The sequence below is a fragment of the Ochotona princeps genome, chromosome 30 (assembly GCF_030435755.1).
Source record: "Ochotona princeps isolate mOchPri1 chromosome 30, mOchPri1.hap1, whole genome shotgun sequence".
Taxonomy (NCBI): Eukaryota; Metazoa; Chordata; class Mammalia; order Lagomorpha; family Ochotonidae; genus Ochotona; species Ochotona princeps.
The window spans coordinates 5,936,488-5,963,893 of NC_080861.1; the positions used below are offsets into that span (position 1 = coordinate 5,936,488).

General features: G+C 54.1%; 1 protein-coding gene across 1 annotated transcript in view; it reads right to left on the bottom strand.

The window, feature by feature from the left end:
• The window catches only part of SH3BP5 (SH3 domain binding protein 5), a 40,984-nt gene extending 14,017 nt beyond the window's left edge, over positions 1 to 26,967 (bottom strand). The window contains exons 1-3 of the mRNA XM_004588386.2: positions 26,705 to 26,967; positions 24,982 to 25,044; positions 10,257 to 10,385 (exon numbers count right to left, since the gene is read on the bottom strand). Coding sequence (XP_004588443.2) covers positions 10,257 to 10,385; positions 24,982 to 25,044; positions 26,705 to 26,851 — 339 coding nt within the window. The 5' untranslated portion in view covers positions 26,852 to 26,967. The remainder of the gene's footprint in view (positions 1 to 10,256; positions 10,386 to 24,981; positions 25,045 to 26,704) is intronic.
• Positions 26,968 to 27,406: the final 439 nt, after the last annotated feature.

Below are 27,406 nucleotides of genomic sequence, written 5' to 3' on the forward strand. Positions count from 1 at the left end.
TCTTCCCATATTCTTGGTATCTCCCTCTCGGCGTCCTGGTGAAATGGTTTCTCTCCTGCCCATCAGGCCACTCCCCCGTGGGAAGATCCCGAGTCCTGAGCCAGGGGCCTACCACCGATCAGCACCACCTTCAAGTCCACAGACCTGAGTCTCTAAGCCGTGCGAGTCTCTAACCTCCCAGCAGGCCCAAGTTCATCAGACACTGACAGGCAGACTTCCACGGAAGGGAGGGAAGCAGAGTGGGAGCAAGGTCAGGAACAGGAGCAGAACCGCGGAGCAGCTGAGGGCCAGCCTCCTCCTGGGGGGACATAGCTGGTGGCGGACACACCATCTACAGTCTGGTTTGCTTGAACGGGAAGACATGAGCAGGGGCTGCCTATGGCTGGCAGACAGGAGAGGAGGGGTGTGCCATCAGCGCGGGGGTGTTCAAAGCAGCCAATAGGGAGAAAAGCAACAACACCAAGGAATCTCGTGGCTTCAGACAGAAGGTCAGAACGACACGCCCTGCTTCGCCCTCCTGCTACACAGCGGTCATAAGCCACGGCCGTCGGCTGCAGTGAACACACTCCCCGCCCGCCATGCTCCAAGGAGAAGCTCTGCCCACAAGGACACGCCTGGCAAAGCAGCAGAAGGAAGCATCTGTGCCCAGCCCTCCATTCAGCCTTCCTGCCACCTGCCAGGCAGGAAAGGGTCAGTGCCTACTGCTCTGTAAGAAAATACCCTTAAGATCAGCGACTGCATGTGCTCCAGCAGAGCCCAGCGGACGGTGCATGGGGAGAGGTGGAGGTCGACCAGCTAGTTCCAAGGACGAGTGGGGAAGTGGGACCCTCTGGTTGTAAGCAAAGACGTGCTCTGTGTCGGGGCCTGCAGCCAGCCCGCCGTCAATCAAGGCTCCCAGAGTGCAGCTGCTCCCTCCCAGGACTGTGGGACAGGATGCAGAGCCACAAGCCCACCTTCCGTTCCCACAGCAAATCACGGGGCTTGGGGACAGGTGCCCCAACACTCACAGGGGTGACGCAGTTCCTTGGGAACTAACCTAGGGCCACCCACAGGGAAGATGACCGAGGCCACAGGGTCGGACATCACTGAGCCCAAAACGCAGGACAGGCTGGCCCGGCGGCGGGATGGAGAGAGGTTTCCCAGACTGCACTCTAGTCCCAGGGGAACTGACAGAGCCCAGATCGGGTAAGAAATGCCTGGGGCCTTGGGTGACTCATAAACAGAGGTTCATAAGTGACGCAGCCCCATGAAGGCAGGGGAGGCCCAGGGAGAGGAGTGCAAGATGCATGTCCAGCCTCACGCACCCTCAGGCCTCAGACCCACAGACCCGCAGACCCGTTCTCAGACCGGCTCACGCACCCTCAGACCCGTTCTCAGACAGGCTCACGACCCTCAGGCTTCCTGCAGGCACACACCACGCACCAGATGTTGCTCCAGGCTTCCTGCCTACTAAGGTCTGTTGTGCACACACACGATGATCATGTGTGTGAAGGCAGTAACAGGAATGCTTTGCCGCCAGAAGGTGGGGAGTCACAAAGCCTCAGGCCACGCAGCCCGGGGTCCAGCACAGAGAACTCAACCTCTCCAAGTCTGCTTCCGTGGCCAAACTCGTTCAAGGTAGCCCTCTCACACACAGCACACACTTAGCAAAGTGTCCTCCTCAAGCATGTTAAAGCCACCCCTCCCACTGCCACACTCTCTCTGCTCATCACTGCTCCCACCCTCCCCCAGGCCTGGTCACTCCAACCTGGACATTCTAGAAAGTGAGCCCCATGCCTTTTTCCACAGTCAAATCACCCTTCCCATCAACATTCCATGGGCACCCCAAGCTGGGATGGCCACCATCTTGGGCGTCCACATTCTTTCTCCCTGGGCCACACCAGAAGGGTTCCTGCAAAGGCCACAGTTACCTCACCTGAACGGCATGAAAAGAAAGGGAAGACAATGGGCCTTCCCCACCCAGAACTGTGCAGTGGTTCCTGACACATCCCGACAGCCCGTCCCCTCCACGGGGCCGCCAGAGACGAGAGGGAAAACCCCAGGCATCATCATGGAAATCAAACATCTCGTGCCTCAGTGTCAGGGTCCCTGAGGTGCCTCGTGGGAGAAGATGCAGTTGTCACATTACCTCTGGGGAGTCCCATCACCAGCCACGTGAGTTCAGTGCTAATGTGTCAATGAAAAGACACACCCAGAAACGGGAAGAGGAAGTGGCAAGTACAGCAAGCCGAACATGAGCCCACACACTAAGGACTCAAGTGACACACGTAGCACGTGGCAAAGTGACAGCAGAAAGCAGCCGCGTGGTACTTTCAGCAGCTTCCGGTCGGGGCACCCAGCATCGGAAGACCGTCCGCAACCTTGTGTGCTGCTACACAGTAGTACTCCGGGGAATTCTCCGGGGAATTCATTTGTTCCTTTTTTTTTTCTCCGAGTTTTTTTTTTTTTTTTTAAGCAGAGTAAGAGAAAGGGAAAAAGGGTGGGGAGAGGGAGAAGAGAAGGGAAGAAGAGAAGAGGGAGGAGAGAGAGGGAAAGACAGAAGGGAAGACAGAGGAGGAAAGGGGAACAGGTGGAGAGAGAGAAAGAAATCTTCCATCTGCTGGTTCACTCCCCAAATGGCTGCAAGGGCTAGAGCTGAGCTGGGCAGAAGCCAGGAGCTTCCTCCAAGTCTCCCACATGAGTGCCAAGAACTCAAGCATTTGGGCCATCTTCCACTTCTTTTCCAGGTACATTAGCAGGGAACTAGTCCTTTAGTGGAACAGCCAGGACTAGAACCAGTGCCCACAGGAGATGCCAAACTCTCAGTATTGGCTTCATCCATGGTGCCATAGCACCGGCCCCTAATTCATTCTTTCTAAGTAACAGAGATTACATCAGTACATTTAAACCGAAAGTACACACACAACCAGGCTAGCATTCATCAGCTGACAGAAACATCGTGTCCAGGTGCTCTTGGCAACCTAATACCCTTCTTCCCCTTCAGCGATCCAGTGTCCAAGGCAACATCACAGAACACACCTGCCACACATGTTGGGCCATCTCACTTTGCCAACCCTGAGCCGCACAAGGAAAAGCAATCCCTGGCCAAGCAAAGGAGGTCCTGCCCCCGGCCAGCTCCCCACTAGGCTTTGTAGCCCACCTTGCAGGACCCCAGCCACAGAGCTGCAAGCAAAACCCAACAAAGGTCATGGCCTCTGTTTGCCTTGGATTCAAGAGGCAGCCAAGGATGACTTGCTGTGTGTGGCCAGTTTCATGTCACAGGAAAACAAGATTACCCAATGGGTTCAAGGCCCGTGGGAGACAACCAGTTGCTCTCTGTTTTCTCATCCTCTGTGCCCACCAGCTCCTCGGTCAGGACGACCCCAGCTGCTCACATATCACAACCCTCCCAGACAGCACAGATCGGGCCCTTCTTTTACCTCTAACATTTCTTGTTACTGCAGTGGAGGTCTTTATTCATTGTATTTTTTTATTTTTATTAATATTTTGCATTATGTGACAGTTTCATAGGCTCTGGGAGTCCCCCCACCCCTCCCCCTCCCCTCCCCCCTGGTGGATTCCTCCACCTTGATGCAGCATTACAGTTCAAATTCCATCAAGATTCTTTCCTTGCAAACATATACTAAGCATGGAGTCCAGCTACTTATTGTCCAGATGGGTTGAACAGTTTCTTGGGGAGACCATTTCTGGTCCGAAGTCAGAGCTGGTATAATATCATCACAGTCAATTAAGAGTCCCAATATAACATCAACAGCAACTTGCAATATTATGGAATTGACATGGTTTTGAGTAACCAGTATGTTAAAAAAAAAAAAAAAAAAAAAAAAACAAGTCCTAACCACAACCTATGATTAGCTCATTGACATCTCAATTTTAGTTTATATACAGGACCGGACCGGCTGCTATATACCTTAAAAAGGCTATAGGGTACCATTCAGCTGTCTTGTGTCTATTTCATTTTAGTATTTAGCCATTTGTTGTGTTGAAGTATAATTTTACTGATCTTGGCAGATTTTGGGATAATCTAGACTGGCTTGTAACTCTAACAAGATATTTGTCAACATTTAAGGTGCAGAACTTTTTTGGGGGGGGGGGTGTGCAGGAAAATCCTCAACACCACGGTGAGGAGTAACTAATCTTTGTGTCCCACCCAGCGAGGCATGAGCCAATCCACGCCAGCTCTTTCCTGTCAGATTTCAAGCTCTACTTTCTGTTTGTCTATTTATTTTAGGTTTTTTTTTAGTTTGTATGATTGTTTGTTTGCTGTGAGGGGTTTTCGAAGCGATCCCGATGGTCACTGCGAGGGAGGGCGGGGGTCCAGAGGTGGAGCCAGGCTCGGACCAGAGAAAGCTCTCCTCCCTGGTCCCGAAGGACATTTATTTTTCTTCTGTGTCTGCGGACCGCTCAGGGCTTCTGGTTGTCTTTCCGATGATGTTGGTTTCTGCACGGTAGTGTTTGGACTTCTTCCATCCCCTGGGGAAGCTCCGGTTGGGGGTGGGTGACCTCAGAGTACTCAGCCTCCGAGGGCATCCAATTCCCTGTGGCCTCCTTGGCAGTTGGGGTATAGTCCTTGTTGCTCGTATCAGTAGTTGGTGGTGAAGGTCTGGGAGTCTTCGTGGTTGGGATCCAAGCTTCCTCCTTACCACCTGCTCCACTCTGGAGTGCCCAAGGCAGAGAGATGAGCAGGGAGAAATCTCCCATCTAAGTTCACTCTCTAAATGCCCTCAACAGCTGAGGCTGGGCCAGGCTGGGCCAGGCTGGGCCGGGTTGGGCCGGGTTGGGCCCACACCTGCAGCTCCAGCCCACTGGGCGACAGGGACCCAATACTTGAGCTGTCACCTGCTACCTCCCAGGTACAGTAGCAGGAAATCAGATCAGAAATTCTGGATGGGGATTTGGGGGTGCAATACCTCAATCGGCTAATCCTCCACCTACAAGCACCGACATACTGGAGTTGGTTCATGTCCTGGCTGCTGCACTTCCCATCCAGCCCCCTGCTGGTGGCCTAGGAAAGCAGCTGAGGATGGCCCAATGTCTTGGAACCCTGCACCTGCATGGGAGACCCAGAAGAGGCTCTGGGTGCCTGACTTCAGCTCAGCTCAGCTCTACCCATTGCAGCCACTTGGGGGAGTGAACCAGAGGATGGAAGATCTTACTGTCTCCTCTCCACGAACCTGCCTTTAAAACCTAGATGGGCTGTGGGACTCCCAAATGGTGATTTAACATCAGCCCCTTCACCCTGTTTTTTTTTTTTAATAAATTTTATTATAAAGACAACAGATTTGCACAGAAAATACCTTTGCAGTAACTAACATTTTCTTGATACAATTGCTTTCCAGGCACTAATTCACTCCTATGGATAGTTACGAAAATACCTGTAACACTTTCCAGTGCTTGAACCTGGTGCATTTATTCCCAAATCCCGGACTGATGCTTAGGTCATGCTTAGGTCATGCTCAGGTCATGCTGTCACAGAATGTAATCAACCACACACAGAGGTTTATAAAAAGTATGCCCTTTTGTTCCTGGAATCCCAACATCAAGAGACAAAGCCCAGGCTATCTGCTGGACAACATGTGGCCGAGTCGCTCCCAGGGTGACAGACGAGGACTCCACGTAGCCGGTTTCTGCCAACCCCTGGTGGACAGCTAAGCCTGAAATTAGAAAAACTGCCAAGCAAAAGAGCTCCATGCATGCTTTAAGCCATTAAGCTGCACGGAGTCTTGCTCTGCAGCAGAAGTTAACTGCTGTACAGCTCCATTGTACAGATGAACAGAGTGAGGCGCGGGGGAGGTTCCGGAATCTTCTCAAGGTCCTACAGCTACGAAAGGCTGAGCAGCCGATCAGAAACCGCTGAGCCTACCTGCAGAGGCCACACTGCGCCAGCTGTCCCCACCACTAAGCCACTCAAGTCTCAGATGACCTCTTTCCTCTCCCCCACCTACTCTTCTAAAGAAGTTAAGTGTAGGACACGAACTCGCATGGCCCCATACACTAAACAGACAACTCCCAATAAGCCCCAGTATTCTGCATGTATTAAACCTGCAGGTTTTCAAAATGCTCAGCTGTCTCTGGCACATTCCAAAAGGAACAGGTTCCCCCAAAACAGTAAGGTTGCCCAACTTCTACAGGTGAATGGACAAATAGAATGTGGTCACTCTATACGACAGAACAGCATCCAGCCTTGAGAAGGGAGGCAATACTGACACATGTCACATCGCGAACAAACCCAGAGGACGGTCAGCTAAGAGAAAGCTGCCTGCCATGACTGAGAAGACCGACGCCGTGATTCCTACATACACACGTGGGATACCTAGGGTGCGAACTCATGGAAATAGGAGCACGTGGGTGGCCAGGGGGAGCAGAGGGGCAGACATTACCATTTAATAGTGACAGAGCCGCAGTTGGGGAAGATGAGGAAGTCCCAGAGTGAGGCAGTGAAGCGAACGCACTGTGTGCTGTGGGACTGCACCTTAAGCAGGGCTGAATGGGAGCTGGTGCTTTGGTGTAGTGGGTTCAGTGCCGCCTTCAGCACAGGCATCCCATATGGGTGCTGGTTCAAGTCCTGGCTGCTCCACTTCCCATCCAGTTCTCCCTGCTAATGGCCAGGGAAGGCAGTGGACGGCGGCCCGCATGCTTGGGCCTCTGCACCTATGTAGATCAAAAAGAAACTCCAGCTTCCTGGCTTCAGTGTCCCACCAGCTCCAGCCCTCGTGGCCATCTGGGGAGTGAACAAGCAGATGGCAGATCTATCCCATAACTCCACCTTCCAAAGAAATAAATCTTAAATAAATAAACAATTCTTTTACATGACTTCTGCTTTACCAGAACTGGTTTTTTAAAAAGATTTATTTTATTTTATTTTTATTGGAAAAACAGATATACAGAGAGGAGAGACAGAGAGGCAGATCTTCCATGCGCTGATTCACTCTCCCAGGGGGCCACAACGGCTGGAGCCGAGTTGATCTGAAGCTAGGAGCCAGGAAACTCCTCCGTGTCTCCCATGTGGGTGCAAGGTCCCAAGGCATTGGGCTATCCCCGACTGCTTTCCCATACAAGCCCGTGGCAGGGGAGTTTTTCTCTTTTAAGGCCAAAGCTGCCCTTGCTGCCCCACTGACACGAGTGTTTGAGACACAGGCAACCACCACTACCAACCCACCCACAGTGGGATTGTTAATTCAGGAACAGGTGGGGAGGGGGCACACAGCAGGTAAGAGAAGGTCCTGGGGCCCATTTTCCCCTTGTCTGCTTTCTAAATTTTCAATGCTATTCATAAATCCTAATTTCTTCAAGGGTTCTTCGTTTATTTAAAAGGCAGAGTGACAGAGAGAGGCATTCCACCTGCTGGTCCACTCCCCAGATGGCTGCAATGGCGGACTGGGCCAGGCCAAGACGGGAGCCTAAGACTCCACGTGGGTTTCCCGTGGGCTTTAACACTGCAAACAGCAGTTTAATCCACAGTGCTACAAAGCCAGGCCCAGTAAGTACTGATTTTTAAAGAAACCCAAACCCCAGGCATACACAGGGATGCCACTGCGGAACAACCTCACCCCTCAGGAGAGATGCAGGAACCAGTCCCGGGCTGTGCCTCACCACATGCCCTTGAAGGAACTGCTACGTGGGAATCCCTGGTTAATGTAAACAGGAACTGGGAGACGGGCAAGAGGCCAGGGGAAGTGGACAGGAAGTGGACAGGAAGCCCTGCTTGGCAGCAGCTGGCCAGAAACACCCCCACCAGGAAGCATCGGAGCAGCACGTGCCCCAGCCCAGAGAGCCAGCTCACACCGAGAGAACAGGCCACAGCCCTCGTCCTCTGCTACCGACCCACGAGCCCCTGGAGAAGGCAGAGAGTCTCGGATGCCCTCAACACTCACCCCTGCAGAGTCAGTCAGTTTTCCCCTGCCCCCGAGAGAGCTGAACAAGGCCAGGTTAGCCCTGGTGACTCATGGCTCGCCCAGGGAGCTCCACACACCATAGTCATGGGAAGGGAGCGAGGCCACAGCCCTGCCTCCCTCGCAGCCTGCTGCCTGCTGCCCTCCCATCCCCACCAAAGAGGAGCTGGGACACAGGAACAAGCAGCTGGGAGCCCACCTGCTACATGCGTTTGGGACCTGAAATACTCCTCCCTCTACTCTGAACCCCCCGGCCAGTGGGCGTGAGCAGCCCTAGGAGGGAGGAAGCCCAGGCCAGGAAGGGGGAGGGAGGTGGCAGAGAACAGCCAGGGCTGACCTCTGAACAGAAAATGGTTAACTTAACCCGGCTGTGGCACAGCGCATTAAGCCTCCAGCTGCAACCAGCAGCCCCCAGGAGAGCTGGTTGAATCCCCACTGCTCCACTTCCGATCCAGCTCCCACTAACGCTCCTGGGAAAAGCAGCAGCAGATGGCCCAAGTGCTCGGCCCCCACCAGCCACATGGGAGACCCCCGTGGCATTCCTGACTCATGCCTAATACAGCTGCTGCAGCCATCTGAGCAGTGAACTGGTGGATGCAAGATCTTTGTGTATGTCTGTCTCTCCCTGCATCATGTTGCCTTTTCAAATAAGTAAAATTTTTAAAAAGAAAGAGGCCTGGGCCCGGCGGCGTGGCCTAGTGGCTAAAGTCCTCACCTTGAACGCCCCAGGGATCCCATATGGGCGCCGGTTCTAATCCTGGCAGCTCCACTTCCCATCCAGCTCCCTGCTTGTGGCCTGGGAAAGCAGTTGAGGACAGCCCAAAGCCTTGGGCCCCTGCACCTGCATAAGAGACCCGGAAGAAGCCCATGGCTCCTGGCTTCGGACAGGCCCAGCTCCAGCTGTTGCCATTTGGGGAGTGAACCAGTGGATAGAAGATCTCTGTCTCTCTCTCTCTAACTCTGTCAAATAAAATAAATAGATCTTTAAACATATATCAGAGATGTCTTATACCTACGGAGACCACCTCCATGGGGCAGGAAGGACACCCCATGTGGGAGCATGTCAACAACTCAGGGACCAGGTCACGCACTACGCAGCTGCGGCCCCTCTCGGGGGGAGGGCTGCTTCTTCCTAAAGCCCTGGGGTCTGGGCGGGCGAGAACAGGACAGAGAAGAGGAAGTGGCTGCTCGGAGCCCACTGCAAGCCAGGAACAGTTAACTGAGACTCTGAGGTCGCCCCGTCAGCAGGTTCAGGCAGCTCTCCTACCCAGGCAGACAGGTCCCCTGGGTAGTAGACCCAACTGGAAACCCCAGCTCAGAGCTCTGAGTGTCACACCCAGTGCACAGCCAGTATCTCAGATGGATGGGAGCAGCCGGGGATGACAAGGGATGGGAGAAGAGGAACAACCACATCCCGGCTCCTCGCCCTCCCTGGCTCTCATCCTACCGTGATTCTAGATTCCTGAGGCTTCTTCTCCAAAGGCTCCCCCTGCCACAGTCTCCTCTGCCACAGTAGCTGACAACACAGGGCACGTGCACGCGTGCACACACACAGCAAGGGCATTTAATTTTGTTGCAAGTAGAGACTTCTAGAAGCAGCCACTTCCATCCACACAAGAGGTCCATAACAGGAACACCTGGACAAGCTCCTAGGAAACCTAAGCTCCGAAGACACAAGGGATGGTGAGCCACACTCAAGAGCCCCACACTCCATGGGCCCCCAGCCCAGGCATGGCACACAGCAGGCACTAGAGTCACAGCTGGGCAACTCTTCCTCACCTCCCTCTCACAGGGCTGGGCCAGCTGGAGGCTGGGAGGTGGCCAGCCATGTACCATGTCACCTCAGTGGCCACCAAGGGGCACACTCTGAGAGCAGAGTTGTTTTCCACACAGCTCCCAGAACCCATGGCTACAGCTTCCCCAGCTCCCCATGCCACCCCGCCTCGGTCTCGGCGCCTTTTCTGCAGTCGGGCTGTAGGGACACAGAACCCTTGTTTCAAAGAATACACCTGCTGCCACCTGACGGGCAAACACTAGGAGAGAAGGAGAGGCCTGCCTTGTGTTCTGGCCAATGTGGGATATACCGGAAAGCAGCCCCAACCCCCAGGGAGGTGGACTAGACAGTAACACAGTGCCTGCCAGTAGGGCATCCAGATGCCAGCACCCACCCTATTCATAGTGCAGAGCTATGAAGCAGATGTTGGGGATAGGGATAAAAGAGGGCCTCCCAACGTGGCTATGCACACAGTCATAGCCGTTTCCCGGCATCTGGGCCCTGTGTTTCTCACCAGCAGCCAGAGATGGAGAAATCCAACAGTACCCTCACTCAGAGCCCAGCGCAGGAGCCCCGCGCGGTTACCGTACCTGCCTCGCCACCCTCCGCGCCTCCCAGTAGGGCTTCGACTCTTCCACGGCCTTGCCAATCTTCTTCATCAGCTCGTCCAATTTCACCGTTGCTTCCGCCAGGACAGAGCGGAACTTCTGGCGGGCATCCTGCAGCCAAAGGAAACGAGAGTTCAAGGTGGAAGAAAGATGTGTCAACACCTGCTCTCCACCAAGGGAGATCTCACCCAACACCCACGCCCCTAAGTAATCACCCAGACAAGACAATGTCCCCTGGCACCCTCCTAAGGCACCTTCTGCTCAGGAAAACACATCCCACAGTCTGTATAATCCAGTGTGCCAGCAGGGGCACTTGATACTGGCTAGAATGAAATGAACCTTTCAATGGTTACATGCATTAAAAAAAAAAAACTGGAGGCCAGGGTTGTGTCGTGGGTAAAGCTGCCATCTCTATCAGCTTCCTACAGGCCACCAGTTCATTGTCCTGACTGCTTTACTTCCAATCCAGCTGTCTGCCCACAGCCTGGAAAACAGCAGCAGAAGCCGGCTCAGGAGCTAAGGGCACTGCCACTCACATGGGAGCCTCAGATGAGGCTCCTGGCTTTGGCCCAGACCAGCCCTGGTTGTTGTGGCCATCTGGAAAGTGAATGAGGACAAGGAAGACTTTTCTAACTCTTTCCAATGAATTTTTAAAAATAAAATAAAAAAAAATGAATGTGGTTAGTGTCCTGTATAGACAGCAGAGCTCATGCTATAAAGTCCAGGTGCTTGGGGTACAAACGCCCAGTCTAACCATCCCGGGGCAGCTTGAGCTCCCAAGATGGCGCCACTTCCTGTGCTCAAAGAAGATCCCAAGCACAAACAACAGCATACCAGGTCCTGCCTCTCAGGTACTATCCGTGCAATGGGTCAGGTGAACACGAGCGTCCACTGTAGAAAAGGCAGCCCCCGGACGGGGACAGCTCAGGGGCCAGGGGACCATGTCAGACAAGCAACCTGGCACCCAAACCACACCCAGCACCCATGCCCCAGTCTCTGGAGACACATGATGTGCCAAGGGCTATTCTGGGCCCTCACGGGAGAGAGGCACACAGAGCAGCTGCACCTGCTACACAGCAGGGACAAACCAAAGTGCCACCACCAGCAGGCTCATCAAGCCAGGTGCTCCATGCTTCCCAAAGAAGGAAGCAAGGCACGGAGAAGATGGGCTAACCCCCCTAGGCCACAGAGCTGGGAAATGGCACAGCCAAGGGGCCAGCAATGCAGCCTAACCGGTAAAGCATCACCTGTAGTTTCAGCATCCCACATGGGCTCTAGTTCAATTGGTGGCTGTTCCACTTCCAATTTAGCTCCCTGCTAATGTGCCTGGAAAAGCAACGGAGCATGGCCCAGGTGCCTGGACCTGTGCATCCATGTGGGAGACCTAAATAAAACTCCTAGATCGTGGCTTCAGATCAAGGGATGTGAACCAGTGGATGGAAGATCTCTCTCTCTTTTCTCTCTGTTAACTCTGACTTTTAAATAGATAAATCTTTTTTAAAAAGTCCAGGATGGACCACTGCCTCTGGAATGCCCAGAGAGGACTGCAAGTTTACTCTGCAGGTCACAGAACGCACAACTCCAAAGGATAAACCCTTCGACCTCCACCAAGCCAGGGCTGTCTGCTGACCCTTGGATTGCTTAGATCAGTCCTCAAGAGAGTCTTGGAACAGCTCCCTGTGTCTAGAAGAGGATTCAGCTATTTAAAGCTAAAAACTGTGTCTCCACCGGTTGGTGACTCGGGCTGAGCACCCTGAATTCCCCGGCCGAGAGCTGCTGAGGACGGCACAGGCTCCCCGTGTGCGTGTCGCTGCATCACAGACACAGCCCAGCATGATGCAGCGATGACAGCCAAGGCAGCAGGCGGGTGCCGGTCCCGCAGGCCTGGAGGACCACGGGCCAGGAGGCAGTCCTTGCCTTCTGGACCATCTGCTCATCTCCACCCCACTGACCTCACTTGTAAATGGAGAATGACTGCCTCTCCCTACTCCAAGGTGTCCTCCAAGATGGAAGACGCTGGCTTTTTAAAAATAACTGTCCTACATTGGGGAGGTGACAGCACACGTCAGAGGGTGCTTGGCAAGGCCAATGATACATGCACCGCCTTTCTTAAGCAGAAGGAAGCCTCTACGGGTGGCAGCTGGTCTCACTACAGCCCTGCAGAACGGGCTCCGCCAGAATGCCCAGCCCTGCCACCGCCACCCAGCAGTTTGCAGATCAGTAACTGGGCGGGCTCTCACTGCCTGAGGTCACCCAGGGGAGTTAGTGTCAGCTGTTTCACAAAAGCACATCTTCGTCCAGTCTCTGGACCTACTGGTTCCCAAAACAGAGTCCCTGGGAACCACCGGGGCAAGGGCGGGGCGGGGGACAAGGCGTCACCTTCAGGGGGAGTCCCCAAAGCGGGGGAGGCTGCTCTAAAAGGCATTCCCTCATGAGAGTGCAACGGGGTTTTCCAAAGACCATTCGACTACAGCCTGCAGAGACTGGATGCGGAAGGAGACACGGGGGAGATGAAATACAGAGAAGCTTGGGGCAGACACGTGCCAAGTGGTGAAGATACTGGCTGGGTCACTGCATCTCTCATCAGAACGCCTGGGCCGCCAGCTCTGCAGAGGCCACTTCTCTCCATGGCGACCATGGGAGGCAGCCATGACAACCATCGTCCACGGGGCTCCTGTCGCCCACCCGTGAGAGCCAGTCTGTGTTCCCAGCTCCAGGCTTTGGCCCGACCCAGCCAAGCTGCTGTGGGCACCCAGGGAGGCAACCAATAAACAGCTTACTGTTTCTCTCTCTACCTCTCAAATAAAGACATTTTTAAAAGATAACTATTTGGGCCCGGCGGCATGGCCTAGCGGCTAAAGTCCTCGCCTTGAAAGCCCTGGGATCCCATATGGGCGCCGGTTCTAATCCCGGCAGCTCCACTTCCCATCCAGCTCCCTGCTTGTGGCCTGGGGAAGCAGTCGAGGACGGCCCAAGGCTTTGGGACCCTGCACCCGCGTGGGAGACCTGGAAGAGGTTTCAGGTTCCCGGCATCGGATCGGTGCGTACCGGACCATTGCGACTCACTTGGGGAGTGAAACATCGGATGGAAGATCTTCCTCTCTGTCTCTCCTCCTCTCTGTATATCCGGCTTTCCAATAACAATAAAATCTTTAAAAAAAAAAAAAGATAACTATTTGTGGGCCTGCATAGTTGTGTGGCAAGCTAAGCCTCCACCAGTGGCACCAGCAACCCAAAGAGGCATCAGTTGGAATACTTGCTATTCCACTCTGATCCAGGCCTGGGGAAGCAGCAGAGGATGGCTCAAGCCTTTGGGGCCCTGCACCTGCATGCGAGACCTAGAAGAAGCTCCTGGCACCTGGCTTTGGGTGGGCTCAGCTCCAGCCACTGCAGCCAGTCAGGGAGTGACCCAGGAGATGGAAGATCTCTGTCTCTCCTTCTAACTCCACAAATCTTCAATAATTTCATCTTTTTATACTGAAACAGCTTATCTTTTATAATTCCTTTTTTTTTTTCCCCACAAACCGCAGGGATCACCCTCACAGAATCCAGCTCTTCTATTAAACTAAACATTAAGAAACTTGGTAAATATATATTCTTCATCTCACTGCAGGTTGACACGGAGTGAACACACACCTTTAAAATATTTTCACTTCTTAAACATGCACACTGACATTATCACGACAAACTCCAGCTCCCTGGAGCACTTGGTGATTACGGTGGGGGGAAGGGGGAGGAAGCTGAGCCCTGGCAGGTGCAGGTTAGCTGCAGGCCAAACACACCTGCCCACACCTGCTCCAGCAAGCACATTCTCAGCCACTCCCTGAGCTTGTCAGTCCTCCCGGTTTTGCTGGAAAGAAACTCCATTGATGACACCGCATCTTCCTCCAGTCTTCACTTCCCCGACCTCCTCAAGTTCACGTGTAAACCGCCCACAAAGAACAGCACTACAATCTGATAAGCAAACCAGGCAGCCGCGGCAAACCACAGGGCTGACTCAGAGAGCCGGCAGGCTCTGCCCTGCACGTTCTATGCTTCTTCTCTAACAGAAGACTTGCTTTGGGCTAGCATCATGGCACAAGGCCAGCAGCCCACAGTGGCACTGTTCAAGTCCACCTCTCTGCTTCCGAGCCATCTCCCTGCTAACGAGTCCTGGGAAAGCAGCAGAGGACTGAAGTCCCTCCAACCATGTGGGAAGCCTGGATGGAGTTTCAGGCTCCTTGCTTCAGCCTGGCGCAGCAAGCCCTGCCATGGGGAGACAAGTCAGCTGACAGGCATGCACGCTGTCTCCTAGGCTCTCCTGCCCTGCCTTTCAAATAAACAAATGAAGAAAACACATCAAAAAAAAGATTGCTTTTAAGTATTTCCCGTTGATGGGTTTCTCCATATAGTATCTTTCTGCAATGCTTTCTTTTACCCTCCCCACACATGAGCAGCCACTGAACACACAAAGCAGTGGGGGGAAGGGAGGAAGTACTCTCCAGGGCTGTCCCACCAAACCTTCCGCAGGGATTCCTGCACCACCTGTGCCCCTGCTCCCCAAGCCATGGCTGCACGTGGCTAAACAAGCCCTTGATGAGGCCGCGCAACTGACTGGGTTGCATTATAAAGTCCCAACCATTGCACTTCTGATCCAACTCCCTTGCAAATGCACCTTGGAAAGCAGCAGACAACCCGAGTGTCCAGCTCTGCCATCCCACGGGGAGACCAGAACGCAGCTCCAGACTCCTGGCCATTTGGGAAGTGAGGTGCAAGATCTCTCTCCTCCTCTCTTTCTAGCCCTGCCTTTCAAAATAAATATATCTTTTTTTAAAAAAAGATTTTAACTCAAAATCATTTCAATTTCAGGGGGAAAAAAAGAGGGTGCCATGGAGTGGACAAGACGTCCCTTTTCCTGAGATAGTTTGGTACACACGTTTTTCTGAAAGACAAGGCCATCGCTGCCCATAACCAGAGTGCAGGCCTCACTTCCAGAATGTTTAAAGTCAGCACGAGGCCCCGTCCATGACCTTCCGCCAACCATCTCCACTGTCCCACCTTTGTCTTTTACAGTAAAGTGGGGGTGGGGTGGGGGGAGTGTCCTTCCTGCTGGACCCTCCCGGGCTTCACACCCTGAGTTCCAGATGTTCTTTCAAACTGGAATCAGTGGTTAGTTTTTTGTCTCCAGTGGCCTTCACTTGTTAAAGAAGAGTACCTTTGTAAGACTGCTTATCAATTTCCACCCCCCCTCCCAGAAAAAATCCACTTTCAGGTCATCTTTTCAGCTGGTGCGACACAAATCATTCCGTGCCACCAGAATAGCAGTGACCAGCCCCCAAAGCGGGGGCGTTCCGAAGACCTTTGAGGCTCTGGGCACAGGGGTCAGTCCTCCAAGCCCTGGGATTGACGTGTTTATACCACACACACACACACACACACACACACACACAGCTGGACATGCTTACAAGATGCACTGCTTTCTCAGGATTCTCTGCCAGCAGAATCGCTGAACCACAGTGATGTACTGAATATACCCACAAGAAAACAATTTCCAAAGTTTTTGCCAGGAGGCTTAACATCTCTCTTCAAGAGCCACTTCCTCCCCACCTCCACAAAGAAAAAAATTCACAATCACTCAGGATTCTGGACAAATTGTACAACTGATATGCGAGCTCGTCGGAGTCATGTATCTACCGCCAGCAAGCATGTTCTCGGGGGACATAAGGTCTACCTCTTAATTAGCAAGCGCTTTAGCAGCAGGCCCACGGGGGCGGCAGGGCTCCAGGTCAGGCCTCGCAGAGGCCCCCTTCCTGCGTCGCAGGCTCGGCATTCAGGGTGGGCTGCCTCCTGGACACGCTTCCTCTGCACTGCAGCTTGTGAGAACAGAAAGGAAGGCCAGCACTGCTTCCCCTCACTGGCCTCGGTGGGAGGCGGTCTTGTGGGAGGTGGCTCAGACTGTGTCTCACACCCACTACCCCCACCCCGTCCCTGCCATTCATTGCCTAAAACTGCTTAGCCTCATGACCTGTATGCAGCCTCAGATCCCTGAATTCCAATCCTGGCCCCACTGGAGCAGGCTCTCGACCCAGCAACTCAAGCTTCTGGCTGGGTTCAAGTCCCACTACCAGTCACAATTCCAGCTTCCTGGTCCCATGTGAGAGACTCAGAGTGGGTTCCAGGCTCCTGGCTTCCAACTGGCCCAGCTTGCTGCAGACACGCAGAGCATGAAACAGCAGACAAAAGCCTGATCTCTCTCTGGTTCTCTGCCTTTCATGTAAAATGTGAACAAAAAAAGTTTAAGTGAAAATAAATCCCAGCTGCACCACCCACGGCTTGTGACGGGAGAACCCACTTATCTCGAGTGCCTCCACTGCTCACCAACATCCTCAAGGGCTGTTGCGGGCACAGAACCAACCATCAGAGCTGCCCGGCACAGCACTTCACAGGTAATGAGCTTTCAGCAACTAGCAGCTCTTTCTGCGGCAGGTCCCCCGCTCGACAGACGGCAGCGAGTGGGAGAACGCCGCACGCCAGGCCCTTACTCAATCCGGAACAGCCCAGGCAAGTACCATCCTCTCCCCGTTCTAAAAAGAAGGGGCAAGGGAAGCCCGGGCAATGCTACACCAAACTTGCAAAAGGGTAAGCTGGGGAGGAGGCAGAATTCAAACCCAGCTCTCACACTGTCGGCAGTCTCGCCTCTGCTTTTCTGACCCCATGATAACGGCAAGCTGTGGTTTTCCTGAACAACTTCCAGCTAAGGGAATGTAACCATGGCCTTCCATCTACCTTCCCAGGGGAGACCTAGAAAACCCAGAATGGGCCAGAGAGCTGCATGTGGGCAGCTGCCCAAGACCCTCCCCTGAAGTGGTCTGCCTACTGGCTCCAGGGTCCACTCATTTTTTTCTCCAAGTGGCCAGGAACCAGCCCCCACCTACCCCCTGATAGCAAGACAGCGCACACCCAGCTAAGCCCAGTCCCCTCGCTGTTGCTGTGGTCTGCTTGTCTAGGGTCATCCTGAACTCCACCCAAAGTTTTGCTCTACGGGCTGCTTAACTATGAAGGCACCTGCCAAGAAGTGGAAGTGAAATCTCCCTAGGGGGCGGGGCCAGAGAGATGTCCTTGGAAGTCATCCTAGGAATCTGGGTGGCTCCTGCAGCGCCAGGAGCAGAGCACTCCCACTGTGGGCTCTGGCACTCAGGCCGTGAACCCAGCAGGAGGAACCTGGAGGGGAGTGGGCTCCTGTTTGAGCCCATGGAGGATGATACAGCGACCACACAGAACACAGAAGAAGCCATGAGGCTTCCCCCTGGGCATCCAGGGACCTGAGGTCTCGGATTAGGAAGGACACAGCCCTGGTTGACCAGCTCAGCTGAGCCTCCATTTAAGAGTCTGTGCTCACCACCAGGCACATGACAGGGCCACCTCGGATGCCCACAGCCCCACTGACACGGGACTGCAGCTGCAGGGGTGTTGGGAGAGAGGTGCGTGGCTGAGCTCCCTCTAACTTCCTCCCAGCTCCCGGCCTCGGCCCACAGGCAAAACATGAAGGTGTTGAAGGTAAAAAAGGACCCAGAACAATGAAGGTGGCCAACGCACCCACTTCCTCTCCTCCTCCAGTCCAGCCAAAAGCAAGAACACGTTCCATCTGTGGTCTTCCAGGAGCGGCTGAATCCTCCACACTCGGCTGATACGAGGGAGGGGCAGATGAAGGGACCTGGGGCCCATTCATCACGCTCCGGTGGAGTCCGATGCCAAATAACCAATCAGCATGTTTGTCAGCAGCAGGCTGTGCCGAGGTTATCAGCGACAGTGCCTATTCCTCTCATTGTCTACCTGCCAGCGGTCTCTCTGTTGATGGCACACCAAACATTCATCTCTTAGATAATCCAGCAGAGGAAAATCAGGGCAAGAATAGAACTAAAATGTTCTAAACTTCCTTTGAGGAAATGCGAGGGAAGGCAAGGTTCGCTCAGCTCTCCTCAAGGCCCCAGGCCCCTACCCGCTCTTGGCTCACATGTCCTGCAGAACGGTCCTGCCACACTGCCCAGACGGAGGACCTGTCAGAGAGGGGTGCCAGGCCTGGACAAGCCAGGTGCCTGCCAGAGGACAACGCAGAACAGATGTTGAATTCATCATCCGGCCAAACACACACACACACACACACACACACACACACTACCCCACACGTTACAAACCCCCACAGCATGTGCCAGCAAGGAAAAACAGCTCCACAGGAAAAGGCTACAGCCCACAGGGAACCTGGAGCTGTGCCAACCCGGGCATTTAAAAATTCTAAACAACAAACTCGGCCACCCCCACAGCCAGTCTTGTTTTGATGTGGGGCTGAAGGGTAGACAGTGTGGTAAGTCACGCAACGGTAGCACCGTCAACCAACCCTCAACAGCACAGCCTACACGTGCACGACGGGCAAAGGGGCCGGGAAACCACCCAATAGCTCTGCAGCTAAAAGCAGGACGCAGCCAGTCTGAGGAGTCCATAAACCAATATTAGGCAGGTATTTCTACATTCCAGCCGACAGCCCACACTGACAGTTTTTTTGCTAAGATGGCCACAGGAAGCACGCATGTACAACAGAACACAACTCTGTATTTAGAAGGATGCTTACATTAGTGCCAGTGTTGTGGTGTAGTAGGCTAATCCTCAGCCCGCTGTGTAGGCATTAAATATGGATGTCAGTTTGACTTCTAGCTGCTCCACTTCTGATCCAGCTGCCTGGTAATGACCTGGGAAAATGGCAGAGGATAGACCAAGGCCTTGGTCCACCCACATGGAAGACCCAGAAAAAGCTCCTGGCTCCTGGCTTCAGACCAGCCCCAGCTCTGGCCATTGCAGCATTGTACCTGGGAACGGAGCAGCAAATGGCCCAAAGCGTAGGGACCCTGCCCCCACATGGGAGACCCAGAAGAAGCTCCTGGCTCCTGGCTTCAGACCAGCACAGCTCTGGCTGTTGTGACCATTTGGGGAGTGAACCAGTGGCTAAAAGATCACTCTGTCCCTTTCAATGTGTAACTCTACCTTTCAAATAAATCTTAAAAAAAAATTGTGCTGAGACTCTAATGAGTTCAATCTATGCAAAGCAACATGCCTAGAACGTGGTAGACAGCCGACATAATCATTACTGTAGGTTAGGAGGCCAAAAGCAGCTAGCCAAGATGGACAAAAGCCACCACGGCACAGCCTCTCCTCCTCCCCAACAAGGGTGGCAACCATATTTACAAACAGCTTACGAAGCACCCTGGACCGGACACATGAAGCAATCTTTAGGTCACTCAGATGCTCAAGAGGCAGCCTGCTGTTACTCATTCACTCGACACCAAATGCTCACGGAGCACGCCTACGCCAGGTGAATTCCACAGCAAGACAGGACTCACTCAGGACACAGTGCATGCTCAGGGTGACCCAGGAACTGGCTAAAATCCCACCCCGCCATGATCCTGGCCTGGACAAGCCCCCTCTCCGGGCCCTCGCACAGTGCAGGTCCTGGAGGAGGAGGAGGGCAGCGCCCTTGCCAGGCCCCAGGACCACGTTCTTGGGGCCTTCATACCTGACACCTGACGTGATGGGGTGGCCTTAACCCTCCCTGCCACTTCTCCTCCCATCCACCAACAACAGTGGTGGCACCTCCTCCCTCGATACCTGCCCCTGCCCCCAAAAGGAGCTTGAAGGAGAGGGGCAGCGCTGGCCTTGAAGACAGGAAGTTGTCTCTCAGGTTGAGAATTCCTGGAGAGAAGCCTTACTGCCCCACACTCACCTCCCCACCCCTCTGGGTCTACAAGCTCCAAACAGGGCTGCTTTGATTGTGCTTTGTTTTGAAGACAACACATCTGCTGGCTTCCGGGGGCGGGGGCAGTGCACCACCCTGGAACAGCCAGCTGCCTAGGATCCAGGACAAGGATGAACACCCTGCCTACATGCGTTCAGAAAAATACACGCACATATGTATGGAATACTGCAAATCTTGATTCTAATTAGACAGTCTCCATATGCATTTGCTTAGCAAACTGAAAGATGATGCTCTACAGAATATGTATTTTAAATTACATCAACACAGGTCCAACTGGTGGTGTAGCAAGCTCATCCTCCCCCTGTGGCATAGGTATCTCATATGGGCACTAGTCCTGGCTGTTCTAGTTCCCTACCAGCTCCCTGCTTGTGGCCTGGGAAGGCAGTGGAAGATGGCCCAAGTGCTTGGGACCCCGCACCCATGTGGGAGACCTGGAAGCATCGCCTGGCTCCTGGCTTTAGACTGGCCTAGCTTTGGCCCTTGCAGCCATTTGAGAAGTGAAACAGCAGATGGAACTCTTTCTCTCTCCCTCTGCCTTTCAAATACAAATAAATACCTCTGAAAAAATTGCATCAACACATTACCTTTGATGTCCTCTCCTTGCAGGGTGGTTAAACACCCACATGACGCACCTCTCTCTGACTCAGCTACACCTCTCCTATCCACCACTTGCCCACGCCTGGTGCTTGGGGCCCCTGGCTGGGCCCCACTTCCACCTGAGTCCTGGCCAGTCCCTCCATGTGGCCCTAGGGTCCACTGTTTCTGGACATCACTTTCCTGGCCATATACTAGACTTTGTAGCTCCCTCCTGCCCTCGCCGCCCCAAATATTTGCGGTGCCCAGCGCCCCCATGCCTGCCATGCTCCAGCACCTGTCCCTGTGTATTTCAACTGCTTCTTGTCCTCCCTGTGCCTCACAGCGGACGTCTCAGGAGGGCAAGGTCTTCAGTCCATCATCTCTCCATCACCTAAAACTGTCCCCGGCCCACAGTAGGTACTCACTAAATGCTTGCCAACTTCCTACTGAAAGCTGAGCTATGTGTCAGTGGGAAACTGTGTTTATTTTCTTATGTGAAAAACATTGGGCTCCCATCCAAAGGCCCGTCTGGTGGGAAAGCTGGCTGGCTCTGATACAGATCAGAGGGCAAAGGGGACCCAGACCTGCTCAACCAGGGCAGAAGCGAGCTCAGTCTCAGGAAGAGACAGGAGTGGCTGTGTGCAGAGGTCTCTGCAGCCTCCCCAACGTCGAGCAGCAGCCAGGACCCGCAGCCCAGCACGCAGCTCCAGCCCAGGAGCAGCGTCTCAACCCAAGGGGCCCGCAGGTAACAGTGCCACATCCCATGAGCAAAGGAGGAAAGGGGGCAGCTGCCAAGGTGCCAAACACTCCTGCTGCTCACCTAGGACAAAGGCAAACAGAGGCAGCAAGATCCTCCCACCCTGCCTGGGGGACCTGAAGTTAGGAGTGAGTTTTTAGGTTCAAGGAAAATGTGTGTTACCTCTCATTCCCTTTGTCCATGACCTCCTGAAGTGCATTGTATAGAGAAATCTCATGATTTGGGGGGTTTCACGTTTATCCACATACTAAGCTTTCATTGGTCTCTTAATTTCAGAGGCAGAGAGATAGAGGGCTCGACCTGCTGGTTCAATCTATAGCGAGGTGGGGTATAGACAGCCAGAGCCTAGAGTTGGGAACTCAACCCACGGTCCCCCGATCTGGGTGGCAGAAACCCAGTTGCCTGAGCCATCCCTGATGCCTTCCAGGCTCGGTGTGAACAGGAAGCTGGAATTGGGAGTCAGAGCCAAGGAATGAACTCAGAGACTCTGATGGGGAATGTAAGCACCCTAACCACTAGGCCAACCTCCTCCTCCAACTTGGTAACATTACAAGGGGCAGGGTGGGGCAGCAGGTGAAGTCACTGCTTGGGATGCCACACCCATCACAGTGCCAGTTTCAGCTGATGCTCTTCCGGTCCAGCTTCCCATGAATGCATCCTAGGAGGCCTCAGGCGGCGGTTTAGTGCTTGGGTCCCCATCACCCACTAGAGAGAGCCAGATGGAATTTCTGGCTCCCAGCTTCGGCCCGGCCCAGCCCTGGGGAGTAAACCAGCAGATGGCAATCTATCTCTCACTAGCTCGCTCGGCCTTTCAAGTTAATGATCACCTTAATTTTAAAAAGGAACGCCTCGGTCACAGAGATGCCAAGAACAGTGGAGACTGCCTCTCCGGACAGGTCCAGTCCCTGCTGAGGCCAAGCACGGCCTACTGCTTTAGCACTCCTCCTGGGGCGTCCTCTTGGTGGTCCACTTAAAGGCCCCTGTGCACATGTCTGTGTTTTGGGGGGGGTTGCTTTTACAAGTGGCCCATAAGCCAGTGCTGCCCAGTACTCCTCTTCTACAGAGAATCCAAGTCCAGAGGTAACCCTGAGTTCCACGGCCATGAAGCAATTTTAACATAGGCATAAGGAAATTAGCATCTTGAAAGACACGCTCGCAGAAAACAAGGTTACGGACTCGGCTGATGAGAACACAGGGCCCAGAGGCCTGCAGGGACCTGAAACTGCCCCCAGGAAGGAGGCTGGCACCTCCGTGCAACACAACAGGCCTGAGACAAGACCCCTCAAACAGCCCCTCACCTGTCCCCGTGCAACTGCCCTAGCTGCAGCTCTGCACGCAGGCTCCCTCCGCACCCACACTCCTGCCCCATCACGGCTGGTCCTGACCCGCCTCCCCCCCACGCACAAATCTACTGTGGCCACCAAGACCTGGGAGTCCCCAGAGAAGTGAGCTAAGCACAAAATATACTCCAGCTCTGCAAGACTAAGGTACAACAATGGAACAACACCTCAAGGATCTATTTCGTGTGTGTGTGTGTGTGTGTGTGTGTGTGTGTGTGTGAAGTGGTCCCATGTTAAAATGACACTATTTCAGCTATCTCACTATGTTACTTCTTAGCATGCCAGCAAAGGAATCTTTATTCAGTAGGCTGACCTGTCCTCCAGGTCAGTCTGGGAGGACATGGCTGGGAGGAGAGAGCAAGCCTCAGAGCCCAGCCCCAGCCACTCGTCAGCTCACCCCATATACGACCCAAGGCTTCTCCAGGCCGGGCAGGAAACACCTGTCTGGTGGCTTCCTGTGACACACAGATGCATATGTGCATGCACAACTGGGCCTGGGAAATCAGGGTTAAAAAGTTTAAAAGATGCGGGCTGGCACCGTGGTATAGCACACCAAGCCTCCAACAGACGCTCTGGCACCCCACATGGGTACCAGTTTGAGTCACCATGGCTCCTCTTCCAATGCAGTTCCCTGTTAATGGCCTAGGAAAACAGAGGATGGCCCAGCTGATTGAACCCCTGCACCCATGTGGGAGACCCAGACGAGGCTCTTAGCTCCTGGCTTCAGGTCAACCGTCTTGACCAATGCATACATTTAGGAAGTGAATCAGCAGATGGAAGATCTTTCCGTCCCTCCCTCCCTAACTCTGCTTTTCAAATAAATCCTTAAATAAAAAAATAAATAAATCAGCATTTGCTTAAAAAGCTTAAAAGATAACTATTTCACCCCCAGAAGACAAGTACCATGTGGGCCACAATGTGGGGGTACAAACCACATTATCACCTACCACCCATGGCAGCTGCCAATCCAGGGGTCCCTAGTCCCTGAAACGTAGCTATTGTAACCCGGGCACTGACTTTTTAAACTTACTTCATCTTAATTTTAAATTCAAACTGTCACATGTTGCACATGGCTCCTACACCGGACAGAACAGCTCCTCCTGACTGTGGTGATGGGATGGAATCAGTTAACATTTCAAAAGCAAAAACCAAAACCAAAACCCTACAGCCCTGTTGTAACAGCAGGGGTTCTGCGGTCTGCAGAATTCCAGGTCTGAGATTCAGAGAGCCCAACCTCACACAGACTCCACCCCTGGTAAATGAAAAGCCACTGAAGTAAACACACACACACAGCAGGAGGGGCTGCCAGGGCTTGGGCTCCTGCTTCAGCAATGTGGGACCCTTCCCACAGCTTACAGGAACACCTCTTCCATCCACCCCACCACACACAGGCAGCTTGTACATTCCAGCACATTCTACTCCTCCCTCCCGCCCCCTCATGCCAGAGCCAAATGTTGCCTTGACCTTCCGAGTGGTGACCATTCTAGCTATGTCCCACACTACACCAACTACTCCCCCGCAGGGCCCCGCATTCCTCTAGCTTTGGCTCATCCCACGCCCCTGGAGGACACAAGCCGGGTATGCTCAGGTTTGCCGAGTTCAAGAAAACTCAAAGGGTAGAGACTAATTGGCAGCTATGAAGAATGCTCACTTGTTTGTTTACACTCAGGCCAGAAAAAAAAAAAAAGAAAGAAAGAAACTACAAATGAAATTCAATTCAACTTCCAGGCGCCCAAGAATTTTTCCAGCAGGAAAGCCCTTCCCAGTGTAAACAGCTTCTGGTGATCATTACGATAATTACATCGTGCAAACAGCAAAAACAACACAGAGAGCAGCGGAGACATGGTAAGGGGAGAGGGCAAATGATCTGGCCAGCAGAGCCAAAAGCTGGTGTGAGACCCAGGGGCTGGCACCTGCCCCTTGTGCCCTGTCCCGCGAAGGGGCCGCCTTCTCTCACAGCGTCTGTGACTGCAAAGAGCGCGGCTGATTTTCTGCTTTGTCCCTTTCTCTCCCAGACTCAAAAATCCGGGACTTTCAGCATTGTGTAATGCTCCACGCTGGCCCCCTTGAGCCTCCCAGATAAAAAACACTTGAAATTAGATCCACACGCAGCCCGCCCACAGGTCACGCTCACTGGCTGGCTGGCTGCTTCCCTCAGCAGGCAGCAGGCACCTCCCTGCCCGAGCAGCAGCAGCAAAGTCGGCCAGAGCCGGACACCCCTCTCCGAGGAATGGGGACCCAGCTCTGTACCTCCAGTTCAGTCTCCCGGCAGTTGATGTCATCTGTGGATTGATTTAACTTCTCCAATTCTCCCTGGGGGAGGGGAAGGGGTAAGAAAAAAAAAAAAAAGACTTAAAAAATCTGTTTCCATAATCAGTTCCATAACCTCAAACTTTAGTCCCAGCCCAGCATGCAGCAGGTTGGGCAACAAGTCCAGGCTTTGGCGAGGAGAGCCCGTGAAGGTCAGGATTTCTACCACCCTTCGGTTGTGACATCTTGCCGAACCCCTGTACCTCCTCTTGCAGGTACAAGCCTTCAGGGAAACCTACCTGCTACCATGGGGTTAGCAGCCCTGTCTAAACACCACTACATGCCTCAGAACAAGAAAAGAAAGCTATTCTACAATTCAGACCAAGCCAAATTATTTTTATTAACCTCAATTAAACCATTGAAATCAAAGGCAGAATCGTGGCATCAACCATCCGTCCTTGTCTATTTCTCAACCTCTTTTCACTCTAGTGATGGGTTTCAAAAACAGCGGAAAAAAATTAGCCTGAATCTTAATTCCTTAAATTAGCACAAGTTGATGTTTGGCAAAGAAAAAAAAAAAAGTTTCCCATGTGAAGTTAGTTCACCTTTAAAATAAAGCCCCAGGCTAACAGAATTCCACACCTTAAACACAAGATTTACCAATTCAGCCACAAAGAGTTCATCAATCCAATTCTTTCCACCTGATATCTATCTTGCTCATCTGTCAAAACAACTCATTTAACCCCCAACCACTGAGTTAAGTCAGCTTTTAATTAATTTGCGCACTAAAAAAAGAAAAAAATAGGGCTCCAGAAATCGCAGAGCAGGCTTAAAAGCAGTATAGATATTTCTAAAGATGATTTATGAAAGGGCAGAAAAACGGGTCTTGGGAAGGAATCTTGTGTTTTTTTTGTTTGGGAAGGGCGGGGGAGGGGAGTGAACGAGGTCAGGCTGTCACTCCCACACGCCGACTTGGAAATCGTTTTTTAATCATCTCTCTCGGGAATGGAGGCGCAAGAAAGCAGGGCCAAGCCTCCGGCCGTGTCCACCTTGGACTTTGCGCAGCACGGTTTCTGTTCATTCGCCAGAGGGAAAACGCAGGGTTTTAAACCACCGCGGGGCAAGCGCAGCACGTTAGGCCGGGGGGCGAGGAGTGGGGGCGGGGGGGGGACCCTTGGTTTGCTAACAATGAATCCAGGGAGCAGCAGAACGCTCAGGCCGGACACCTCCGCCAGGTGACAGCTCCCAGCCAGCCCGGGGCTCACGCCCACGCTGCGGGCGCGGACGACGCCCACCCGTCCCCGGCCGCCCTGGGTCGCGGCGCTGCGGACTCGGCCACAGCGTCCGTCATCGAGAGCCGGCGACCGTGCAGTGCCGCTGGCGCAGCGAACCAGGCTGCGGGTACCCCAAGACCAGCTAGGCGCCCCCGCCCCCTTTTCTCTTTGTTGCACATTCGCCCTTCCAAACCGCCGGGCGGCGCGGCCACCCCCGGGTACCCCAGCTCTGCGGGAGGATCTCCCGCTCCATAGACCGTACCCACGCAGGCACTGCAGGCTCCCTACTGGGGTGATTAGAAAAGAAAGGGGGGAGGTGATCCTCCGTCCAACCCTCTCCGCTCGCCCAGACTCGGCGCTGGGCGCTGAAGGAGCCGGACCAGCGTACACACGGTCTCCGAGACAGCCCTCGCGGAACCGGCGTGCGGGGCGCGCTCTGTGCGCCCTACCTGGATCCGAGGGTCCACCTCCTCTTCTTCCTCCTCCTCCTCCAGGCCCCGCTCCATGCCCTCCTCCGCCTCCTCCTCCACGTCCCGAACCGGCGGCAGGCACTCGGCCGGCTCCTCGGAGCGGCTCCGCTTCGTCGTCGCGTCCATACGAGCAGCGCCCGGGACGCCCACGCGCTGCGGCCGCTGGAGCGCAGAGGGGTCGCGGCGGCGCAGGCTCGCCCGAGCCGTTCCCCGCCCCGGAGCGCGGCAGGCGGCGACGCCAAGCAGCCGCGGCCGCCCCCTTCCTGCGGCTGCGGGCAGCGCAGCGTCACCCCGCCCGCGCGCGGCCCGTGCCACGGCCCCGTCACAGACGCCCCGGGAGGCCCTGCAGCCTTCCGCGGGCTGCCACGGGAGCCCGGGTGAGCCGAGCCTGAACGCCGCCCCCACCCCGCCCCGCCCCGCCCCGCCACGCGTCGGAGGGAGGGTTAGGTAGCAGCCCCTTGCAGGACTCTGTGTAATCCTTTGCTCAGGATCCAGACCCCAGGGCCGCCTTAGCCCGGAGGCTGCAGCTACTGGAAGGTTTTCAACCGGGTTCTGAACGCGCATGGGGGGTTTTGAAAAAGGAGCGCGCGGCCGCACCACGTGGGGATCCGTTGTCCTCAGGTTCCGCGACCCAGTCCGAGGTCATCCTGAACTGGCTGTGTGCTTCTACCTGGATAGGCA